The 21,040-nt window shown below is 32.8% G+C and overlaps 1 protein-coding gene across 1 annotated transcript; it reads right to left on the bottom strand.

Moving 5' to 3' along the window:
• Positions 1–131: 131 nt before the first annotated feature.
• LOC146529546 (uncharacterized) lies at positions 132–18,745 on the bottom strand. The gene is made up of 28 exons (XM_085201653.1): positions 18,552–18,745; positions 14,259–14,433; positions 13,539–13,617; positions 12,682–12,813; positions 12,248–12,317; positions 11,774–11,913; positions 11,513–11,636; positions 11,119–11,286; positions 10,802–10,984; positions 10,278–10,427; positions 10,013–10,112; positions 8,532–8,593; positions 7,662–7,790; positions 7,291–7,434; positions 6,554–6,707; positions 5,584–6,146; positions 4,955–5,248; positions 4,519–4,626; positions 4,169–4,345; positions 3,595–3,744; positions 3,315–3,472; positions 2,906–3,001; positions 2,314–2,441; positions 1,893–2,032; positions 1,474–1,618; positions 1,105–1,225; positions 585–706; positions 132–345 (listed from the first exon to the last, which is right to left on the bottom strand). Exons 1-28 carry the CDS (start codon positions 18,601–18,603, stop codon positions 183–185), a joined length of 4,227 nt encoding a protein of 1,408 aa, XP_085057779.1. The 5' UTR covers positions 18,604–18,745; the 3' UTR covers positions 132–182.
• Between the last annotated feature and the right edge of the window lie 2,295 nt (positions 18,746–21,040).

The following is a 21,040-nucleotide window of genomic DNA, read 5'->3' as shown; positions in this document are numbered from 1 at the left end:
CAGTGCACGAAAGAAAATATGCTCTAAAGCAACATTATTAATTAATTATTAATCTTTCTATTGGAAATTTCAGACGACGCCTAAAAGCTCTAGGCTTTGGGGTTCACAATATAAGAATTGAAACAACTATATTGTAAACAACTTAAAACTTTATTCCTTACAACCTATTGCTATGCGTACATCTAAAACTCGTATTCTGACACGTAAATGTAAATCTTCGCAACAGCGATGCCTCCGAACTGCCCACGACTGTACAATTCCATGGAGAGTTCCAACTCTATGCTTTGTGGTCCTTCTAGAGGTCGAACTAGAGACATTACTGCTTGGTTTCCGGTTTGTATTAACCTAGAAACAAAAAAAGGTAAGTTATTTTTTTCTTAGTAACTTAGTTAAAGGTCAGAAGTAGTTGAGTTGACTTGTCATACTCTCTATATTGCCTCTGCAACTTTGTCTTTCTCTTTTTTGTCTTCTTTTGATACCAGAATTTAAAATTCTAAATTTAAGCCTTAAGCTTGTTCAATTAAACATATTCCGACTGCTTTGTCAATAAACCCATGTAATAAATTGTAATAATAAATACTTACAAAAATGCATTAATATCAGCTTTCTGCTTCACAGAGGGAGGTGCATCCACATCGACGACTCGCAGTTCAAATCTTATTTTAGCGTATGGCCACCCGGGTCCACGCATTGTGAACAAATCAACCTAATGTTGAAAGAAAATATTGGAATATTTTTAACATATTTAAATTGTTATTCGACAATTAGCAAAGAAAAAAATAGTTTATAGAAAATATATAAAAATTTGAATGTAGCGAGAATTGAACCCGCACTTCTTGGAAACAGTCTAAGCGCTCTGTCCACTAAGCCATTTTGTTTACAACTTATTTAGGATTGAATTTTTTATACGTTTTCTAAAAAAGTGTTCTACTTCATTCATTCATTCATTCTTCATTTCTACTAGTGTAGAATCACACTTAAAAAGTAAAATATTTTAAACACAAAAATTATAACGTTCTAACTTTAAAAAAAAATATTATCAGTTATTAATTATAACAAGTTAAAAAAACTAATCTAAATATTTAAATCAAAATCTTTATTTACCTTAGATTCAGGAATAAATAGATTTGAAACGAAAGTGATGTAATTATATGAGTACGTGCTGGGTTGATGTGAACACGCCCAGTCCGCTGGTGGACAATATGTTTGTATTTTTGTACAACGACTGAAATAAATATACACAAAAATGAAATATTTTTGTTTTAAGATTTTGCAATTTTTATTTTTATATTTTATGTTTATAATTGTAGGTCAACCGGAAGTACCCTATTAATTTTGACTCCAAGAGTTTCTGAGATTAAGGCTCTTGACAGACAGGCGGACGGACAACATAGTGATCTTATAAGGGTTCCTTTTTTCCTTAAGAGGTACGAAACCCTAAAAAAGGAAAAGGAAAAGGAAAACTATACTTACTGTCTACTTTCTAGTTTATATCCAGGTGGACAAGTAATCTTCGGACATCGATAACCTCCACGGGTGTTTAAACAAACGTAACTAGAACCTTCATATTGTCCGCCGCTCTCACATAGCGCTTCACCGGTTTCACATTCATCTATATCTGTAGTCATTTAAAAATATGGCATTTATTTATTTTTCCATTCCCCACGTATCGTCTAATTTTTGAGACATTGTATGTAGAGTGTGTATATAATATTTAAAAAATCTATAGTTTTATATTATTCTTTCATATAAAACGTATGGGTTTCAATACAATCGAATATTGAAACCGATTTTTTATTTTATATAAGCGAATCGTAATTATTTCTCAGAATTCGTATTAGTACGAGCTATAACGAAATATTAAGGAAAGAACAAATTATAAAACATTTTACCAATACAACTTCTTCTGTCCTCTGAGAGTCTGTATCCAGATGGGCAGGTACATCTAAAACTGCCGGGCTCGTTCACACAACGTCCAATACACAAGTTCTTGTGTTTAAATTCCGTACATTCATCCCTATCTGAGCAGGTTCTGTGAAATTTAATACAAAAATACTTATTTTATTTTATTTTTAAAACATCTTCACTTGGCTACAGTGATTTTTTTTTTCCTTTTTTTAGCTTCACGCACAGAGCAGAACAGACCTGGGGATCCAGGGAGCCTATTGTCAAGACACTCCGTTCCCATTAAGACCATTTTTACCAACGCTTTGCGGAAAAAAGCAAATCTATTTTAAACAGGATTACTAATTAATTAAAGTGTAACACATTTCTTGTGTAAGTATCACCTTCAAAAGAAAAACATTATCTTACCTATTATCAGCATTTATTCTATATCCTCTATGGCAGGAACATCTATAGCCACCCCATACATTATTACAGCGTTGCTGACAAAGTTCTCCCTGACGTGTATCTGTACATTCATCTACGTCTACGCACACCTAGTATTAAAAGAACATAATGTTATATATCAATATTGAAAAATGTATTAATTATATTATTAAATATTACTTAATTTTTCCTTTATTTGTATTATAAGGACTCACTTCGTGCTAAATTTCATAGGTCCAATAAACCTATGGGTTTTGATAACGCGACGAATTTCATACAAAATTCAGCAAAATCGATGCATAAATGCATGGTATCTTTAGAGAAACTCTAAAAGAATATACGAGAAGCTTGATTGTCATCTCTGTGCTTGAAGGAACTATAGATCTAAATATTGTATATTAATTTCAGATTTAAAATTTAAATTTTTGAGGTATCAAGATACCTCTATGTAATCTCGAGATAAATGGTCATGACAGACGGAGAGACAGACAAAGTGATCCTATAAAGATTCCGTATTTACCTTTTGAACTACGGAACCCTAAAACAACTAAAAAGATATTTTTTATTTATTTACCTTATCATTTACAGGCGCAGATTTGAATCCTTCGTGGCATCTGCATTGGTATGATCCTACAGTATTAATGCAATCTGCGTTTTGGGAACATATCGGCTGAAACAGTGCAAATTTATAATTTAAATTAGTTTTTCTAAAAAAAAATGTTTTAAGTTAATACGAGTAACATACTATCACACAACAGAAAATATATAAAGTGATCAGTAACAAAGCGCAGCGTTGAGTTCCACCACTGAACACACAATACCTCCAAAATTTGACGGAAAATAGGAACGGAATGTCTTAACACTAGCAACTCTCTGCCTACCCTGACGTGCGCGGGATACAGCGTAAAGCTGAAAAAAAACTTGTTGTTATGCTTAGATATTGTAATAAAATATAAGTATAAAAAAATTAAAAAAGTCCTTACAATACTTCCACCAAGAGCGCATTCATCTATATCCTCACATTCATGGTCACCCACTAACTTATGCCCTGCGGGGCAACTGCAGGTATATCCGCCGGGCAAGTTTGTACATATCTGTAGAGGACCACATAAAGCTTCACCTGTTGCACATTCATCTATATCTGAAATGGAAGTTTTATTTTTACAGATGATAACAAGTCAACACGTCAACAGTGCTGCGAGGTGTCCAGTATGCTTGCCTAAACGACTTGCATTTTGAGTATGGTAAGACATAATTAAATACCTTCACAAGTCTTATCTTCTCCAAGTCTGGTTCCCCACGGGCAATTATAGACTGATCCTTGTTCTTCAATTTGTGTAATTTCCGGTTCAGCTATTTTCTTGCCACCTTTTGAACTTGGTATTATATTTTTAGGATCCATTGGAGTATATGCTGTAAATAAAAGACAATATCAACCTCTTTAGTAATATTCTTTTTTTTTTCATATAAAGTTAGTACTGTCCATCCTAAAGCAGTACATACAGCAGACAGCATACAGCAGAGTAGAAAGTGGAGATTGAAATTATATCTCACACATTGAATGGTAGGACTACGTGCGATGATTGTGTTGACTTCTGTCAGTGTGTTCCGTCACGGAGAGCCTTAATATAAGGTTCCCTTTATCTATCCAGCTATTTGTGAAAAAGAGCAAAAATTTTTAAAGTGACTAAGAAAATAAAACAGTTATTTATATTTCCTTATAAACATGCTTAAGTAACTCTTGTTTACCGCAAGCGCTCTGCCCTGTCACTTTGGTGGTGTTCAAGTCTAGCTACGTCCAAAACTCTTATACATTTTCTAAAAAGTAAATACTCACATGGTATATTACCATATCCCGGTGGAAACTTTCCTTCGGTCCACTCTGGCACACATTTATTTCTATGACGATCGAACGTCCAGTTCGGCGAACATTCACAACGATAACCGCCGTCTGAATTAACACATATTTCTACGGAAGCGCAAGTTGCTTGACCGTTTGTGCATTCATCAACATCTTGAAAAAATTTAAATTTTATTAAATCAGTTTCACGCTGTATTCCGCACACAGCAGGGTAGGCAGAGGGAACCTAGTGTTAAGATACTCCGTTCCTCGTACTCTAGAGGCATTGCGTGTAGAGCAATATTGCTATTAATAAATATTAAAAAATATATTATAGTGATAAATACCTTCACATTTTCCAGTTTTTGAGTTCAAATAAAAACCGATGTCACATATATTTCTCGGTCTAAATGGTCTTGAAGTAAACTTTTGATCTGGATAATCCCAGAAGTAATCTACAATTTTAAATACACAATAATAAACTTTCACTTTGCCTGAGCAAATTTTAATTAAAGTGAAATTTATTTTTATTTAGGTATGGGATTAGTATTACTACTTAAAACCTAATAACCGTCATACGTGGCATTGCCCGCTTAAACTTTGAGTAATATTTTATCAAAAATACAAAATGCTTGCATTAATTATAGCCTATATGTTATTCTCATGTATAAACTATATAAATGTAAAGTTTCACCAAATTCCGTTTAGTAGATTTAGCCTGAAAGTAGAACTAACATCTATCCTCACAAACTTTCACATTTATAATATTACTAGGATTCTTACTTTGGGTACTTGACGTAGTTGGTGCTGGAGTGGTACTTGTGGTAGTACTCGTGGTAGTACTAGTGCTCGTACTGGTACTAGTGCTGGTGGTACGTATAGTACTAGGAGTACTAGGTGTAGTAGACGTTGTAGTTGAAGTAGTTGTAGATGATGTCAAAATTAGTGTACAAGCTCCAGTGGATAAATCTCTACGGAATCCATAAGAACAATCGCAAAGGTATCCTCCCATTGTATTTCGACATATTTCTGTTAAACCTGAACAGCTGTGTTTATTTGTGGCACATTCGTCGATATCTGGAAAATATAATTTATAATTGAATGGAATATTTAAAATTTATAAAACAATACTCCACAATAAAGATGGATAAATGTTTTTAAAATATACAAAAATTTAAACGTATAATAAAATTTGAGGCCTTTTACTACATTTTCGAGATATAGTGACGGAATTAAACTCCGCACATTACAAGAGCGAGGAAGATATTTCATTCTCCCGAATTCCTGTTCGGGGGAATTATTCCTATTCCTTAATTCCTAATTAAACCTGCGGCCACCGTATTTAGGGTCGAACGTTGTGCCACTGCGCCCCGTCAGTCTCATATATAACTTTAATAGTTTAAAGATCTTACCAAAACAAGCACCATACGAGTCCATTTCAAATCCAGATTGACAAATTGTTGGTTTCTCGTTTATTTTAGTCCATTCATTCTTCGGTATTTTCTTAGTGTCTACTAAAACGGCGCCATTTTCTATTTTATGTCCCCTTACGGTGGCTGTTTCTTCACCAACTTTTAAAACTACTAATTTTGGCGAAGTTGATACTTCTGGAGTATTTGTAACTACTGATGGCATTTCATCTACTTCAGATTTAGAAACTTTATTAGGTTCAGTAGGTTCAAATTTTGGTTCATTTGGTTCATTGAGTTTTGGTTCGTCAATAGAAGATCCTACTAATTCTGGTACATCAATAGCATTAGTAATTATCTCATTATCAATATTTTCTGTACTTTCTATTTTGGGATTCATATCAGCATTATTATTAGAGTTTGCTATTGTTTTAGGTTGTTCAGATGGAGAAATAATACTTGGAACTTCGGACGTACTTTGTATTGGTATTATCATGGTAGGAGCAGAGGTTGTAGTTGTATTAATTTCATTTAGTGTATTATTTGATGATTCTTCAATTTCTTCCCTATGATAATTTATTGTGTACATATAATTACTATTGTATAAGATATTGTTAAATATATATTAATTAGTACTCTCACTTTTAATTTATTTAGTTCATTCGTTATAAATTAAAATACGCAGGAAAAAAATATACATGTATTATAATCACAAAAACTCTTAACTCTTCAAAATAAAAAGAAGAGAACAGAAATAGTGTCATACATCTAGCAGCATCACGCTTTTCCCACATGGTAGCAAGAAGGAACTCAATAACAAGCCACTCCATTTTCCTCGCACCACTTAATTTTCGTGACTTTTTCGACACTACTAGATCGGGATGATAAAAATAATCTATATACAATGATTTTCCCTATTCTCTATTTTATTCGAATAAAGTATTTGATAGAAAGAACATAAAAAACAACTTACTCAGAATCATAATATTCGAATTCGTATTCCGCTGGTGGGGCCACAGTGGTAGTGACACGTTTTGTACAACGGAATGATCCTGGTATATTCACACAATGATATTGAGGGCCTGCACGATCACAGTTGTGAGTACCGAGGGCACATTCGTCTATATCTATAAGGAAATATTATTATAATTGAAACATTTTTAGCTTTACGATGTATAGCAGAAGGGGAGGATTTTTTTTATTTCTCGTTCTAATAAGACAGTGCGATATTGAGATCTTCTAGTTAACAAACAATATCTCATAAAATGGGCGGTGAGTGGAGAACGACGTGTCTTTACACTAGGTTCCCAGATTTCGTTTGCCTACCCCTTTAGGTGCGAAATACAGCATGAAGCTAAAAAAAATATGTTTGTCATATGAAGCCATCCATAAATTACGTCACTCATTAAGTGGGTTGGAAATGATCGATAAAGTGTGATAAGGAATGGAGAGGGATCCTTAATTTCAAGTAATTAAAAATTATGTCAAAGTATTAAAACATGAAATACGTGTAACCAAATATAATTTTTGAAGTGCAGTTTTAATGTAATAATTACTAGGTGTAAAATTGTTAAATATGTAGCATCACATCAGATAAATAGGGGGTCTTACAAATGTACACAGAGACAGGTCAAAAAATTTTAGAATTCATGTGTCGCGATTTGTGGATGGTCTCCATGGACAAAAAGATAATTTTTTTCCAAGTTATACCTTCACATGTGCTAGAGGTATGGTGTATAATATAACCAGTTCCACACGACAAGAGGCGAATACAAAGGAACGATCCAACTGTGTTATCACATCGCTGTGATTCTGGAATACAGTTATTTTGCTCCGTTGCACATTCGTTGATATCTAAAAACATTTAAAGTTTTTTATGTATTTAAAGAAGTCTAATTTATAGTGTTTTTATTTACTTTATATTAATCAAATTTTTCTTCACTTTTACTTTCTATTTAAAACCTCTTAGTGGTCTCCCATCAGTCTTCATGAATGTTTTTCCACATTTATCTCTCAATAATCTCTCCCATTTTATGAATTACGTAAAAATGTAGACCAGTAGACAGAAATGTTAAACTCACCAACACAAGCTCCAATGGTGGGATCTAATTGAAATCCAAGTTTGCAATGACACTCGTGACTTCCATTGGTGTTTAGACAATTTTGGTACTGATCACATAGGTGAGTTCCTTCTACACATTCGTCGACATCTGCGAAAATCTTTGTTTCTTCGATAAACCTTTCTCAGATGATGATGATGATAATGATGACGAACATAATTAAAACAAATATTTTTTTTTTACATCATCATCATCATCACTTAGCATTTTTTCCGCATATTATGAATTTATGACATAATAAGCAAAGCAGCTGTACCTTATGTTAGTATTTATTTGAAAAAAAAGTTCCTAAATTTCTTTTCAGATATGAACTGAGGCAGTAAATTCAAAAAATTAGGCAAGGAAATTATTTCTTATTTTGAATGACGACTTATTACTTTCTGTCCGAATTCAAAACATAGCGTGGTAAGTGACTCAACTTTGCGTTTATGATAAAGTTTACAATAAATGGTGTTTTATATTTGTTATCTATTCAATGAGGATTAAATAGTAAAAAATTTGCATGATCTTTTTGCACTTTCCCTCTCTAAATTTGAAGGAGCATTACGTTTTTGTCTGTTTAAAAGAATCCCGAAAATTTTATATACTTTAATTGTCAAATATACGAGTTACTTGAAGCCTAGCCACCCATGATCTGGAGTCATCGGTGGCTGGGCCTTAAGTAATACTGCCGCTATTGGCACAATGACAATCGCACTGACTCACTCACTCCCATATGGCAGTATGAAATTACTCTAGTACTAGTCTAAATATTTATATAATTATTCCTTTTCTGCCTTCACAAAATTATTATCATGTAGGATAGCAATACCAAATAAATATGATACTAACCTTCGCATCTCTTAGTAGCGGGATCTAGCCTCATTCCATCAGGACAATTTATATTTAATTTTCTGTAAATAATTTTTACAAAATATTATAAATATACTTGAAATATCAATAATTTCATAAAATTTATGAAAAATAGTCGCCCGTTAAATTAAGATCATTATGTTATTCAAGATATAGTGCGGTCGACGAGTCGTGGCCTCCTTGAAACTAGGCTTTTTGAATCTTTGCACACTAAGGAAGATAAAAAGCGAAAATAATCAAAAATAAGATGGAATCCACGGCTCATCGACCGTTATGTTCTGCTACCTTACAGCATAGGTATATAAAGAACTAGCGGACGCGCGCAGCTTCGCTTGCTCGGTGAATTCTAATAAACTATGAAACATGTGTTCAATTAAATACTTTTAAGAGTCTGAATTTCAAATTTTATAAAAATTGGTGCCGATTTAAAAAAATCTATACAAACGTTCAACCCCTTATTTGCACCCTAAGGGGGAGAATTCTAGAAAACGATGAAACACGTGTTCAATTAAATACTTTTTAAAATCTAAATTTCAAATTTTATAATAATCGGTGCCAATTTAATTTTTTTTCCATACAAACTTTGAACCCTTATTTCACCCCTTTAGGGTTAAAATTTTTCAAAATCCCTTCTTAGTGGATGTCCAGATTATGAAATTAAACATCTGTCTAAATTTCACGTTTCTACGCACAGCGGTTACGGCTGTGCGTGCGTCTTACCTCAGTCAGTGAGGACAAGTCCTTTTATAGATATAGACTAGCGGACCTGGACGCGGCTACGCCTGCTTGAAATATAAGAATATAATTTCTATAGAAATATAATTTCAATCTAGATGAAATGCTAAAAGTGACTATTATATTTATTTTCATAAGGATGAATATCAAAATGACGCGGTAACGAACGCGGTCGCGTAGCGACGGCGGTTGTTATTAACATGGCAGAATAAATTGCATGTCAAATTAGAAAGTATTTTAATTTATTAGTATATATGTGTAATGTAATATTATATAGCCTATAGCACTTCTGAAGAATGCAGCTTTCATACAAAACAAAAACAAAGTAAATCGATCCAGTAGATCCAGAGATCTTAGCGTTCAAACAAACAAACAAACAAACTCTTCCGCTTTATTATATTAGTATAGATTATTGTAACTTTAAACCATTATAACACTAGTTGACGGTTGCTAGTGAAAATTTATATAGACAAGCCTGAATACCATAAAAGTGATCTTGTTAACATCATCAGTTATGCTATATGTTATGCAAGCTATAAGAAAATCAATTATATTATTATAAAGCGAATGAAGAGACTCGTTATTTCAAGGAAGAAAAACATATAATCTCTCCATTTATCGAGGAAGAGTATAGCAATAACAATGAAAAATTTTGCAAAAACAAGAGAGCTTGAGAGGTTTTAAGTATGGGCGAGAGAGCAGTAAAATCTAGTAATGTAGTCTACCTCAATTCCATCTTCGGCTTGCAATCATATTCACCGAGCTCATTAACACAAATCTGATCTGGCTTACAAATATCTTGACCGTCTTCACATTCATTGATGTCTGAAATTTCCAATGTTATACATATTATATAGGTGACAGTTGAAGACATTTTTTTTTATTTTATTTTGCTCATGCAGAGAGAACTCAGAATAAATTGCCTTTTTTTTAACAAAGTAACAATAATATTTCTTTAGATAATGAATATTTATAACAATCTACAAATACCTTCACATTTATTAGTAAAAATATTCGTTTTGAATCCTGGGGGACAATGTTTGGATGCTTTATCTTGGCAGTAGAAGGACCCTTTAGTATTAATACAGAACTGTGACATTTTATTACAATCGTCATTGCCTAAGAGACACTCATCCACATCTGAAAATAAAGAAAAATCAAGAAAAAAAATAAAGAATATATTTAATAGTATTTTTAAAGTATTATTCAGTTATATAGAGATAACGTGGTATCAAATAGAACGTAACTCATAACTATAGCAAATACTATGTAGATTCATATTTGAATAAATTTAAAATTTTCTAAGATGAAGGTCGTCATGGCTCATTAGGACAGCTTCTACCTGTAAACGGTGATCGTGGGTCCTTTCAAGGATCTTTTATAAAGTGCAGTGATGAGGTCCGCCACTCAATGCGCAATGTCCTTATTCGGGCGGAAACGTTGGGTGCTCTCTGATCACTTCGATGAATGCGGAATAAACAGGAATAAAGCGTGAAAATCTTGGTAATACACACCTTTACATTCTTCATTTACACCGCTTTTAAAACCTGGTGGGCATCGATCCTCCATATTCGGTCTGGGCTGATGATTTAAGTTAGCTGGATCACCATTTATACCATCACATTTGTAACCACCGATGGTATTTTCACACAAATAAACGGGACATGGTGGTGTTGGCAACTTGCACTCGTTTATATCTGTTATACACAGGACAATATACAGGAATATAGATACTTAGGACGAACCACATAGAAGCTACGCTGTGACGGCGTTTACTATAATTAAATACTATATTTTAATATTGAACAAGTAATACTAGCCCCAAACTTACCATCGCAGGCGTTATTCAAGAAATTTCTAGCAAATCCAGGTGGACATTGTCCTTTTTCCAAATTATTCTTCGGATGTTTAACAGGTATACATTTGTATGATCCTTGTATGTTATGGCACTGGGTGTTTGGCAAACACACTGGTGGGTCTAAGATACATTCATCGATGTCTGAAACAAATAATTCGAAACACATGAGAGACCAGTGGCGCAGTGTCTGAGTGTAGCTATTACGGTTGAGGGTTCGATTCCAATTTGAAGAATTCATTATTTTCATTTCCTCGCTCTGGTTACAAAACAAAACGTATCGTCGGTCGTCGGTGCGCAGGAAACTTAGCCTCTGCCTTAGCTGTATGTGGGATACAGAGTGAAGGTGAAAAAACAAAAAAAAACTTACCCATACAAGATGTTCCATCGGACATGAGCTGGTATCCACGTCTGCACGAGCATTTCACTTCTACTCCGTCGTCATTACATTTGTATTGACACGGGTTGTGAGGTTTGCATCTATTTTTTGTCACCTAAGCAAAAAGAATTTCCTTAAATAATATTGTATACTTAATATTTAACGAAGTCAGATCTAGAGGTATTTAAAAATAAAACATATACTACAAAGTTTGTATACTGTTACTTGAAGGGTAGTGTGAAAAAAAAATACCTCTTTACAATTTCTTCCATCAGCCATAAGCATAAATCCATCGTTACACTGACATTTATACGACCCAGGAATTGGTATGCAGTGATGTGCGCACAGCTCATTGGGTGCATAATCTTCACATATCGAAGGCAATGATGAATCTAGGAAAAAAATTAAACTAAATATAAGGCAGTAAATTATTTTAAATAATTTTGCTCAAGTTCTGTTAGAGATTGTACCTGAAAGATATTTCATTTTTTAAGTTAAACTCCTGCGGAGTTAATCATTAAAATAATCACAGAAATGTTGTTTATTAAAAAGTTTTGCAGCGCGAAAATTAAAATAAATAATATTAAATGATTATATCTATTATTTATTCTTCAATCTAAGTAATATGAAGAAGGCTAGAGAAACAAAACCTCTTATCCATAATGGGTACCTTGGTAATTTGTTACGTACAAATATATTGTATGAACACAATTTATAACAACATACGTTTATCAGTGTGGCTCGGTACAGATTCCACATGAGATCTCGATTTGCCGATGTCTTCTGTTGCTACGCTCTGTAATAAATTAAATAGATCGATTAATGTTTTTTTTTAAGTTCGCTTTTTTATCCCGCATATGCTAGTCAAAGAGAGCAGAATCTAGTGTTAAGATCTAGTTCCCAAGATCCAAGTTCCAAGATCTAGTTCCCAGTTTTGAACTAATGTTTGAGTGACGGGACTCAATGCCGTTTGCTTTCATGTTACGAGGACGAGGAAAATGAAAATAATCCATTTTTCCCAATGGGAATCGAACTTATAAATCTTATTCTTTTCTATATTTTTTCCGCACACAACAGAGATGGCAGCGTGGACGTAGAGTTAAAAGTTTTCACTTGAGAGACTAAGTAATTATAGAAAAAATATGTTTTTTTTATAATACCTTGCAACATTGTGAAAATGCATCAGTAGCTAGTAACTGTTCAGCACTTTTCCCTTCTTCAGACACTCCACAGGAGCTGATTCCTCTACTCTTGCCCGCGTCTACTCCTGATATGCACTGGTCGCAACATTTCTGTAGGAACAAGATGAAAAGCATTAATTTGCTGAAAGAAGTGGAAATCGTGTTTGCGTAATGCGTATTTCATTCTTACAGCATCGTTTTACTTTATTTCATATACCCGTTCTCCACTTTTCGTAGGAATTCAACACTCTGCGTACCTATTGAACGGGGGACTTCTGGAAGCATTGCGTGTTGAATAGTTGAACTCAACGCCGCGATATGTCTTGTTACCATAGCGAGCATTTAAATATTTAATTTCCTCAAGTAGGAATCGAATCCACAACTTGTCGCATATCAGACGCACCCTTGTGCCTCTGCGCCACGACTGGCCTCAAAAAAAATGTTTATAAGAAAGATTAACATTCATTATTTTATAGGTCAGATAAGATTATCTACAGTAACTTTCTCGTTGTAAACTGTGTCATAAGCTAAAGAATCTAGGTTTAGTAAATTTTTAATACTATTTAATAGAATCATAATCATCTTCAAATTCTGAAGATATTGCAGTGTATTGCATGTTGAGTGGCAGAACTCAACGCTACGCTTTGCCTTGTTACCGCAAAAAAATGGAAATATGAAATATTTAATTTCTCGAATGGGCAATCGAACCTACAACCTCGTTTTATTGTTACTTTCTACATAATTATATTGTATGTGATTTTATAAAAATCTAATATGCTTATAATTATGTTTTCACATAAATTCATCTTTTCTCTTATATTACCATGTTGACTTACCTTCACAGATTCTTTGGTTGAGGCACAACTTTGAACATTTGTGGCTATTTCGATACCGTATTGGCAGTCAGACTTCTTTCTGGAAAAAAGAATAAAAACTTTAATTAAAGTAACAGCCATGGCTTGCAAAATGATTGTAAATTCAAGATATGTATATAAAAATTAATTAGAATATTTAGAATTTTGAACAACCGAAAGAACTTCAATACTTAACTTACAATACAAAACTATACTTAGAATACAGTTATAATTTGCAATTATGTGTAAATAACTAAGAATCAAGTAAATATCTATTACACGAATAGAACCTATGGCCCTCTGGTTTACAGTGACCCGTTGTGCCGCTGCCCCACGACTTGACGTCCTCAATATCGAATAAATAACCTTATATTATTTATGTCAATATTAAGGAAAACTTATACAATTTTAGTTCATATAAAATGGCATGACTTCATTGAGATCATGAACCAAACCGCAATACATTTGTCTTTGACTAATATTAACATTAAATTATCTAATAATTACAAGGTTATATTACTAAAAATAAGTAATGGTGTCAATGTTATTGTAACAGCTATTATTTATGGTTATTTCTTATGAGGTTAAAAAATAAACTTATTTTGGCTTTACTGCATCACAAAACGCAGCATTCGCTCGAGCGTTCATATGTTTCGAAAACCTTGCCTGTAATTTTCTCAATCCCGTATAAAATCAACTTACTTCATGAATTCCTTACAGCATTGGTCCATTGCAAATGAGCACATCTGCTGAAACGTTTCATGGACTGGGGGCGGTACTGATGAGGAACAGTCGTCAGTAGTGTGGTTCCGGGCATACGCTGTACCTTGATTACAGCAAAGTGCCATCGTCTCTGACATTTGATCCATAAGACTGCCTAAACAACAAAATATATAACTTAGTCAAGTATAATTATGGGGTAATTACATGCAATCGTTAATGTATCGAAATGCGTTGGAAAGAAGAGTATCACAGGATAGGCAGAATGAACTAGGCTCAAGACACTTCGTTCCCCTCGCACCTCCTAATTTTGGAGACTTTGCGTGGCGCAGTGGCACAGCTGGTTCCTGTACATGCAATGCAATGGTTCGATTCCCACATAGGAGAATAAATTATGTTCATTTCCCAACTCTGCTAACAAGACAAAGCGGAGTATTGACTTCTGCTGAAAATGGGAAACGGAAGTAATCTAACACTGAAATCTCTTCAAAATCTCCTGAATTATCCTGAAAATTGAACATTTTAATTTATTTATATTTTATAAAATATATTATACAAATCAATACATATATTACATATATTTATAAGAAGGAAGCTATAACAAGGTCTATACATGAATGTTCCTGCAAAATTTTGCAACGCTTGTTGAATCCAATTCTTTTAACCCTGACCCAAACAACAGGATGATTGACGTTAATTGGCAAGTGGATATCTGACGAAGATATTTGCATAGATAGTATTTTAAAGCATACACGTAACTTGTGCTTTTTCCTTATAATTGTTTTATCTTGGGATGTTAAAACTTCAAAGAATATTGTTAGAGTTTTAAATAAATTATACTAGAGAACCATTTGTGGTGTCCAATTCGAGTATATAGTCAAACATAATATTACAGTAGAGTATGTTTTGTTTATTTTATGAATTTCATATAATTTTACGCTTTATTTTAAAAAATAGCTATATGAGAGGTTGCGTACAAATGTCATTCCTAACAATTCATAACATCACGACTGCCATACGCCTGTCATCGCTATGTCGTCTCTTCGTATGGATTTAGCACTTTGGCATAGTGTTTGACTGATATAAAGTTCTAATAATGTCGCATAAATATATTAATTTACTACTAGCTTGTAATCTACACTCTAAAATAAACGCCCAAATGGACCTTGAGGACCGAAGTCTTCACACCAGGTCTTTGCCTACACCATCTAAATGCATTCGGGAAATGCGTGAACCTAAAAATTATGTTACAAATTCAAAGAATATAATTTACTTTTTGTATTAGTTTTACCAGCTTTTAACATTTTGGAACTAGTCCTGTAGTAGTTATTATAATATTTCAAATGTTACTTTGATAATTGATAAAAAGAAGAAAATTTAATACAATAACATTTTGCAATCTCTTGCTAGAATTATATTTATGTCATTATTCTCTCTCCTTACAATTCTTAAATGCAAGTGTACAATAGAGAACGAAGTGTCCTGACACTACGCTATACGCTTACTCTGCTAGGGACATGTAGGACACAACATTTAAATAACAAATTTAAAAAACTTTGAAAGAATGTTAAACACTTATCTGACCTTGGTTTTAATCGGAAAAGGATATTAAAAATAAGAAGGATAATGAAGAAGGCTTAGTATCATTTTGATTACAATTTACAAGGTAACATGCAGGTCATTGATGCATATTATGTTTCGAGGAAAGGTCGTGCCAGTCGTGCTCTTACGTTAGCCCCATGGAGATGTGATATGTTTTTTAGGATCACACCGTATTCTGTTCATAGCGGAGTATGTTAAGACACTCCGTTACCATTAAGACACTTCCGTCCCCTACCAGTATGTAATTTCATTTAAATAGTAGCCGTAATGTTTTAAATGAATCCACACCATTATATTTGAGTGTGCATACAAATGTAAATTTCATTCTATATTCTTTATTAAATTAACATTGTATTATCAGTTTTTTATTCTTTCAAATATAATAAAAAGCCAGGGCACGTCGCTAGTGTGCTCTTCTCGTACGACTTACAGCAAGGCAAAAATCTATACGCAAAGCGTGGCCTATTAATCTCAATGTGGAGCCACAAGTGGGTGATTCATGCTCTCATTTTCAGCTCATAAATTTTATAAACAAACATACATTTAAGAGACAGCTGCACGCCTTTCAAAAGTTAAAAAAATATGAATTATTTGTAACTATTACATTTTTTTATTTTATTTTATAATTGCGTATTCCTAATGCTGGATGAAGGTATCTGAAGATACCTCTAAAATAGCTAAACATTATAAATGTAGAGTTTGTTTGTTTGAACCGCTAATCTCAGGAACTACTGATTCGAATTGAAAAATCTTTTTGTATTGAGTTGTCGATTTATAGAGGATGGCTGTAAGACTATATGTTAATCAGGGCTAATTAATTCATTCATCCAAATAGGAATCGAAGGCGTTACCAACGCGCGTACACACAGATACTTTCCCATTCACAACGAGATCGCTCAGAAATAAATGGGGACGGAGAGTCGTAACTATAATTTCTCTCCGCCAATCCTGCTGCAAAAACTGAAATCCATTTTTAACTAAATTATTTTATTTAAAGTATAAACCGTAAATAAGATATAACTATAATATAATAAAACTTTCACATAAATATACAAATACACATATTAAGATCGCTATTACGGAAATAAACTGGAGATGCTGTAATCTTTATAACAAAGCTGAATGTAAGCCGTCCTTATCACTCGCGATTATCACTAAATAAACATTTAAACAGAACAGTTTGTACACATTGTCTACTTGAAAGTAGTGTTATCAGTAGTTACTAAAGTTATATTCAATATCTGGTCTCTGGACATACTCGTATAGAGTGAAATAACTAAGAAATATGTTTTTTAGCTTTATGCTGTATCCTGCACACAGTAGGGTAGGTAGAGGGAATCTGGTAATCTAACACACTCAGTTCCCATGAAGACACTTCCATTCCACCCTAAAAAAACGTATACCCTATGTGCTTAATGGTTTGCCTGAGGACATACGCCGCGAGCCAGACTTAAGGAGGTTTAAAATTAAACTTAGGGAGTATTTTCTGTCAACTGTATTAAATATGTATTTTCTCGAGTGGGAATCGAACCCACAACCTGTCGCGCTTACAAACACGCTTAGGCTCCTGCGCCACACATACTCAAAAAATATTTTTGTCTATATGAGATTAATAAAGCAAAATTAAATCCATGCCGAAGCGCTTGTATGCTTGGAAGCAATACGTTCTAGTAAGGCACAAATGAGGTTATTTGCTAAATGGATTTTTTTTAACAAGTACCAGTGTAATCATATAAAAGGAATTATTATTATTATTAGTATTTATTTAATATTTTTTTTAAATAACATATAGAAACTTTGAAATTTACATATCTCATTTAAGTTAAAAAAGGACGTATAAATACCACTACATACAAAAATTTTATCAAATTTTTATTTGTGAACTACTTATAAACATAAAGAATTTAAAAATGTTACGATCTCACAGACTGAGACATTTGATATGTCATAGACAGTGAAAAATGGAGAAAACTAACCTATAAGTTAAAAAGATTCTCTGAATACTTAGTAAAATTAGCAAAAATCATATGTATGTTCAAAAAATAGAGTATTAGAAAAATAAGCATCTAGTGATTGGTCACTAATTTTCTTTGATTTTTTCTTTTATTATTTAAAAACATCAAACATAACAATCATCTGTATATCTCCGTAGGCATTCTTATAATTAATCGTTATTCAAATGAAGTCTACATTTTTGGAGATAGGCTCTAGGCAAAATATCAAGGTGATTTATTTTTCTGAACCTTGACTTTAATTACGTTTATTATAAAATTATATGTGTAGGTTTCAAAATATTTCCCATTATTGGAAATATGATTTGGCTTTGTCAAATTTCCTAATATATTATTATATGTCTATTTTTTTATGTATTTGTCTAAAAGATTTCGATAAAAATTAGAGGGCGAAAAAATATATAGATATAGAGGCCGTTGCGGCGCAGGGGCACAAACTTGTGACTAAATACGACAATTCTGGGTTCGATTTTCGCTCGGGAAAATGAATTGTTTACATATTGATTTAGTTCCACTTTTCACTTACATTTTTAGAAAAAAGCTTAAAAAGTAACTGAAAGTTAATAAAATCATCCTATCCCAAAAAATATTTTTCAAATTTATATATTTAATTTATAATTTTTTATAAATGAAATAAAATTCAACAATAACGAAATCTTACCATCAGACTGTGGAAGGCATAACAAGAACAGTACAAAATAATAACACCACATGGTTCACAAAATATATACCTAAATAACAACAAAATTGAGTGAGAAAACACTATTTCTATAACTATCACTACATTTCACTGAATTCCCGCGATAAGTAAGATTTAAAGTGAATGTATTAACTTTAACAATACGCGGGAGCGGCGAGAGACCACGATGTAGTCTATTTCGGTCGTCCGACACCGTACAACTGCCATCTCTGTCGGTGCAAAGATTAACTTCGGCAGATGTCTGTACGTGTGTATAATAGAATTGTTGTAAATATGTAAGTTAATTCTCATTTATTTTAATTTTTTAATCATACAAAAATAATGAAAGAAATGTTATTGAATTTTCTTGAGAAACAAAAGATCTCTGGTCTGGTTAGACAAAGCTAGGCGTTAGTTGCTAGTTCTCTTAGGGATTTCGCATTGGGCCAAACAAATTGGGTAGGATGACCTTAAATTGAGGAGATATTAGATAATATATGTACTTTATAATATTCAGATTACAGAATAGTTTAAAACATTATAAACTTCTATTGTTGATTTGCTCTGCTTTCGCTAATTTTCTACATCTAGTGATAACGCTAAGAAAAATACAAGTAAAATGTTAATATTATAATAATAAAATAATAGAATTATTAAAAAATACATAATACTTGTTTCATACTATGGCAGTTCTGATACTCACCAGTTCTACCCTACCGAGTCCATGCATGTGCATCTTAAGCAAGAAGCTGCAGGACGAAAGATGCCTTAAGCGTTGTGCTGCTTCAATAAATCTTTTTATACTCAATGTTTTTTGAAAGTTAAAACAAATGAACTTTACGAGCTTTTCAACTTTTTATTTTATTATGTGATGAAATTTAAATCCCATTTTGTTTTTTACAATTATGTCTAGAGCAGAGCAGGGTTAAAGTGGTATATCTACTATTTTCTAATAATTATTATTATTATTTTCTTTTTAAAACTTTGACAGAAAGTAACTTTGAAACATAAATGCGCTCTGCAAAAATGATTTAAAGTATCAATCATCATGAAAAAATACGATTTATATAAAATATGTTATTTATTAGAGGCCAGTCGTAGCGCAGGGACACAAACGCGTGACTATAAACGTGAAAGGTTGCGGGTTCGATTCCCACTCGAGTAAATGGAGTATTTAATATTATCATTTCTTCGCTTTGGTGTGGAGGCAAACCGCGGCGTTGAGCAGCACTCAACACGCAATGCCTCGAAAATTCGGTGGAAGACAGGGAACGGATTGTTCCCTCTGTCTACCATGCTATATGGAGGATACAGCGTAAAGCTAAAAAAAAATATTTTTTTAATATAGGATTTAACACACAAAGTCCCGAAAATGGGCGACGAGTGGAGAATACAGTGGCTTAATATAAGGTTCTCTCTGCAAACATACGAGTATATAATACGCGGGAGATATGAGAATCTAAAAATTTACATTTTAAAATGTGTAATTACATAAGCCACTATAAGCTCTAAGCTTGTACGTAGCTGTAGCCTCACCTGCGTGGTCATTTTTTAAAAAGTTGGCATACCTACGTCTCACAACAGAAACTCTCCAATTCTTCGGTTTTTGCAACATTTTTAATTGTTCATTTGATAATATAATATAGCCTTTCTCGGTAAATGAACTATTTAAGACAAAAATATTTTTTAATTTATATCAGTAGTACCCGAGATGAACGCGCTCAAACAAATAAATGTTTATAGATAGATAGATGTAAATAATATATAATAATAAAATTATTACACATACACGAATACTTACTTTTTTAAAAAAATAAGAATATATAAAGATTAGATTTGTCAATCCACAATTAGTTTATTACTTTCCGATTTTAAAGTAGACATTTTTATGTCTGATTTAAAGACATGTTAACTGGCTTTATCTTTACTACAGCAATTCTTCTTCTTCCTCCTGGCATTAATCCCGGCTATTGCCAGGGTATGCCTTCTTCTTCTCTCGGTCTTTTGCGTCCTCGGTGGTTGGACCATTACTACAGCAATTATTAAAATAATGAATTCCCTGTACATTTGGACATTTCCTCTCTGCGACACAATAGAGTCTATTGATGATAAACAAGTTTAATAATAACATTCATAGTATTTACTCACAATGCACTCAGTTACGTCTAATGTCTCTTATCGCTACTTTATTTGTTTACGTTATATCAGCTTTTCTTCGAATATATTTATGCCAATATAAACATATGTAAATATTTGTATGTTCGTTTAAAACTTCATTTTATAACTTCCTTTGAAGCTACTTAGTCGTTTATTATAGATATAAAATGTATTTCAAGTGATTTTCTACAAAGTAATGTTTGATATGACGACCTTTTAACACGTTCATTGTAGTTTGAGGTCGAAATCGACCTCATATAGACTTGACGCCTGTACGCTTTATTTATTTTTAAATTTAGAAATCAGCATTATAA

The sequence above is a fragment of the Heliconius melpomene genome, chromosome 18, assembly GCF_056956725.1.
Source record: "Heliconius melpomene rosina isolate 202511_hmr_F chromosome 18, ASM5695672v1, whole genome shotgun sequence".
In the NCBI taxonomy this organism is placed as follows: domain Eukaryota; kingdom Metazoa; phylum Arthropoda; class Insecta; order Lepidoptera; family Nymphalidae; genus Heliconius; species Heliconius melpomene.
The sequence above is the reverse complement of the archived record's forward strand: the minus strand, read 5'-3'. Positions and strand labels throughout refer to the sequence as shown.

Coding starts and splice junctions, on each gene's coding strand:
- LOC146529546 (XM_085201653.1), bottom strand. CDS start 18,603: ATGTGGTGTTATTATTTTGTACTGTTCTTGTTATGCCTTCCACAGTCT. Junction 5,249..5,583: donor CTCGTATGGTGCTTGTTTTG/GTAAGATCTTTA, acceptor TATATTTTCCAG/ATATCGACGAATGTGCCACA. Junction 707..1,104: donor TATTTATTCCTGAATCTAAG/GTAAATAAAGAT, acceptor TTTCAACATTAG/GTTGATTTGTTCACAATGCG.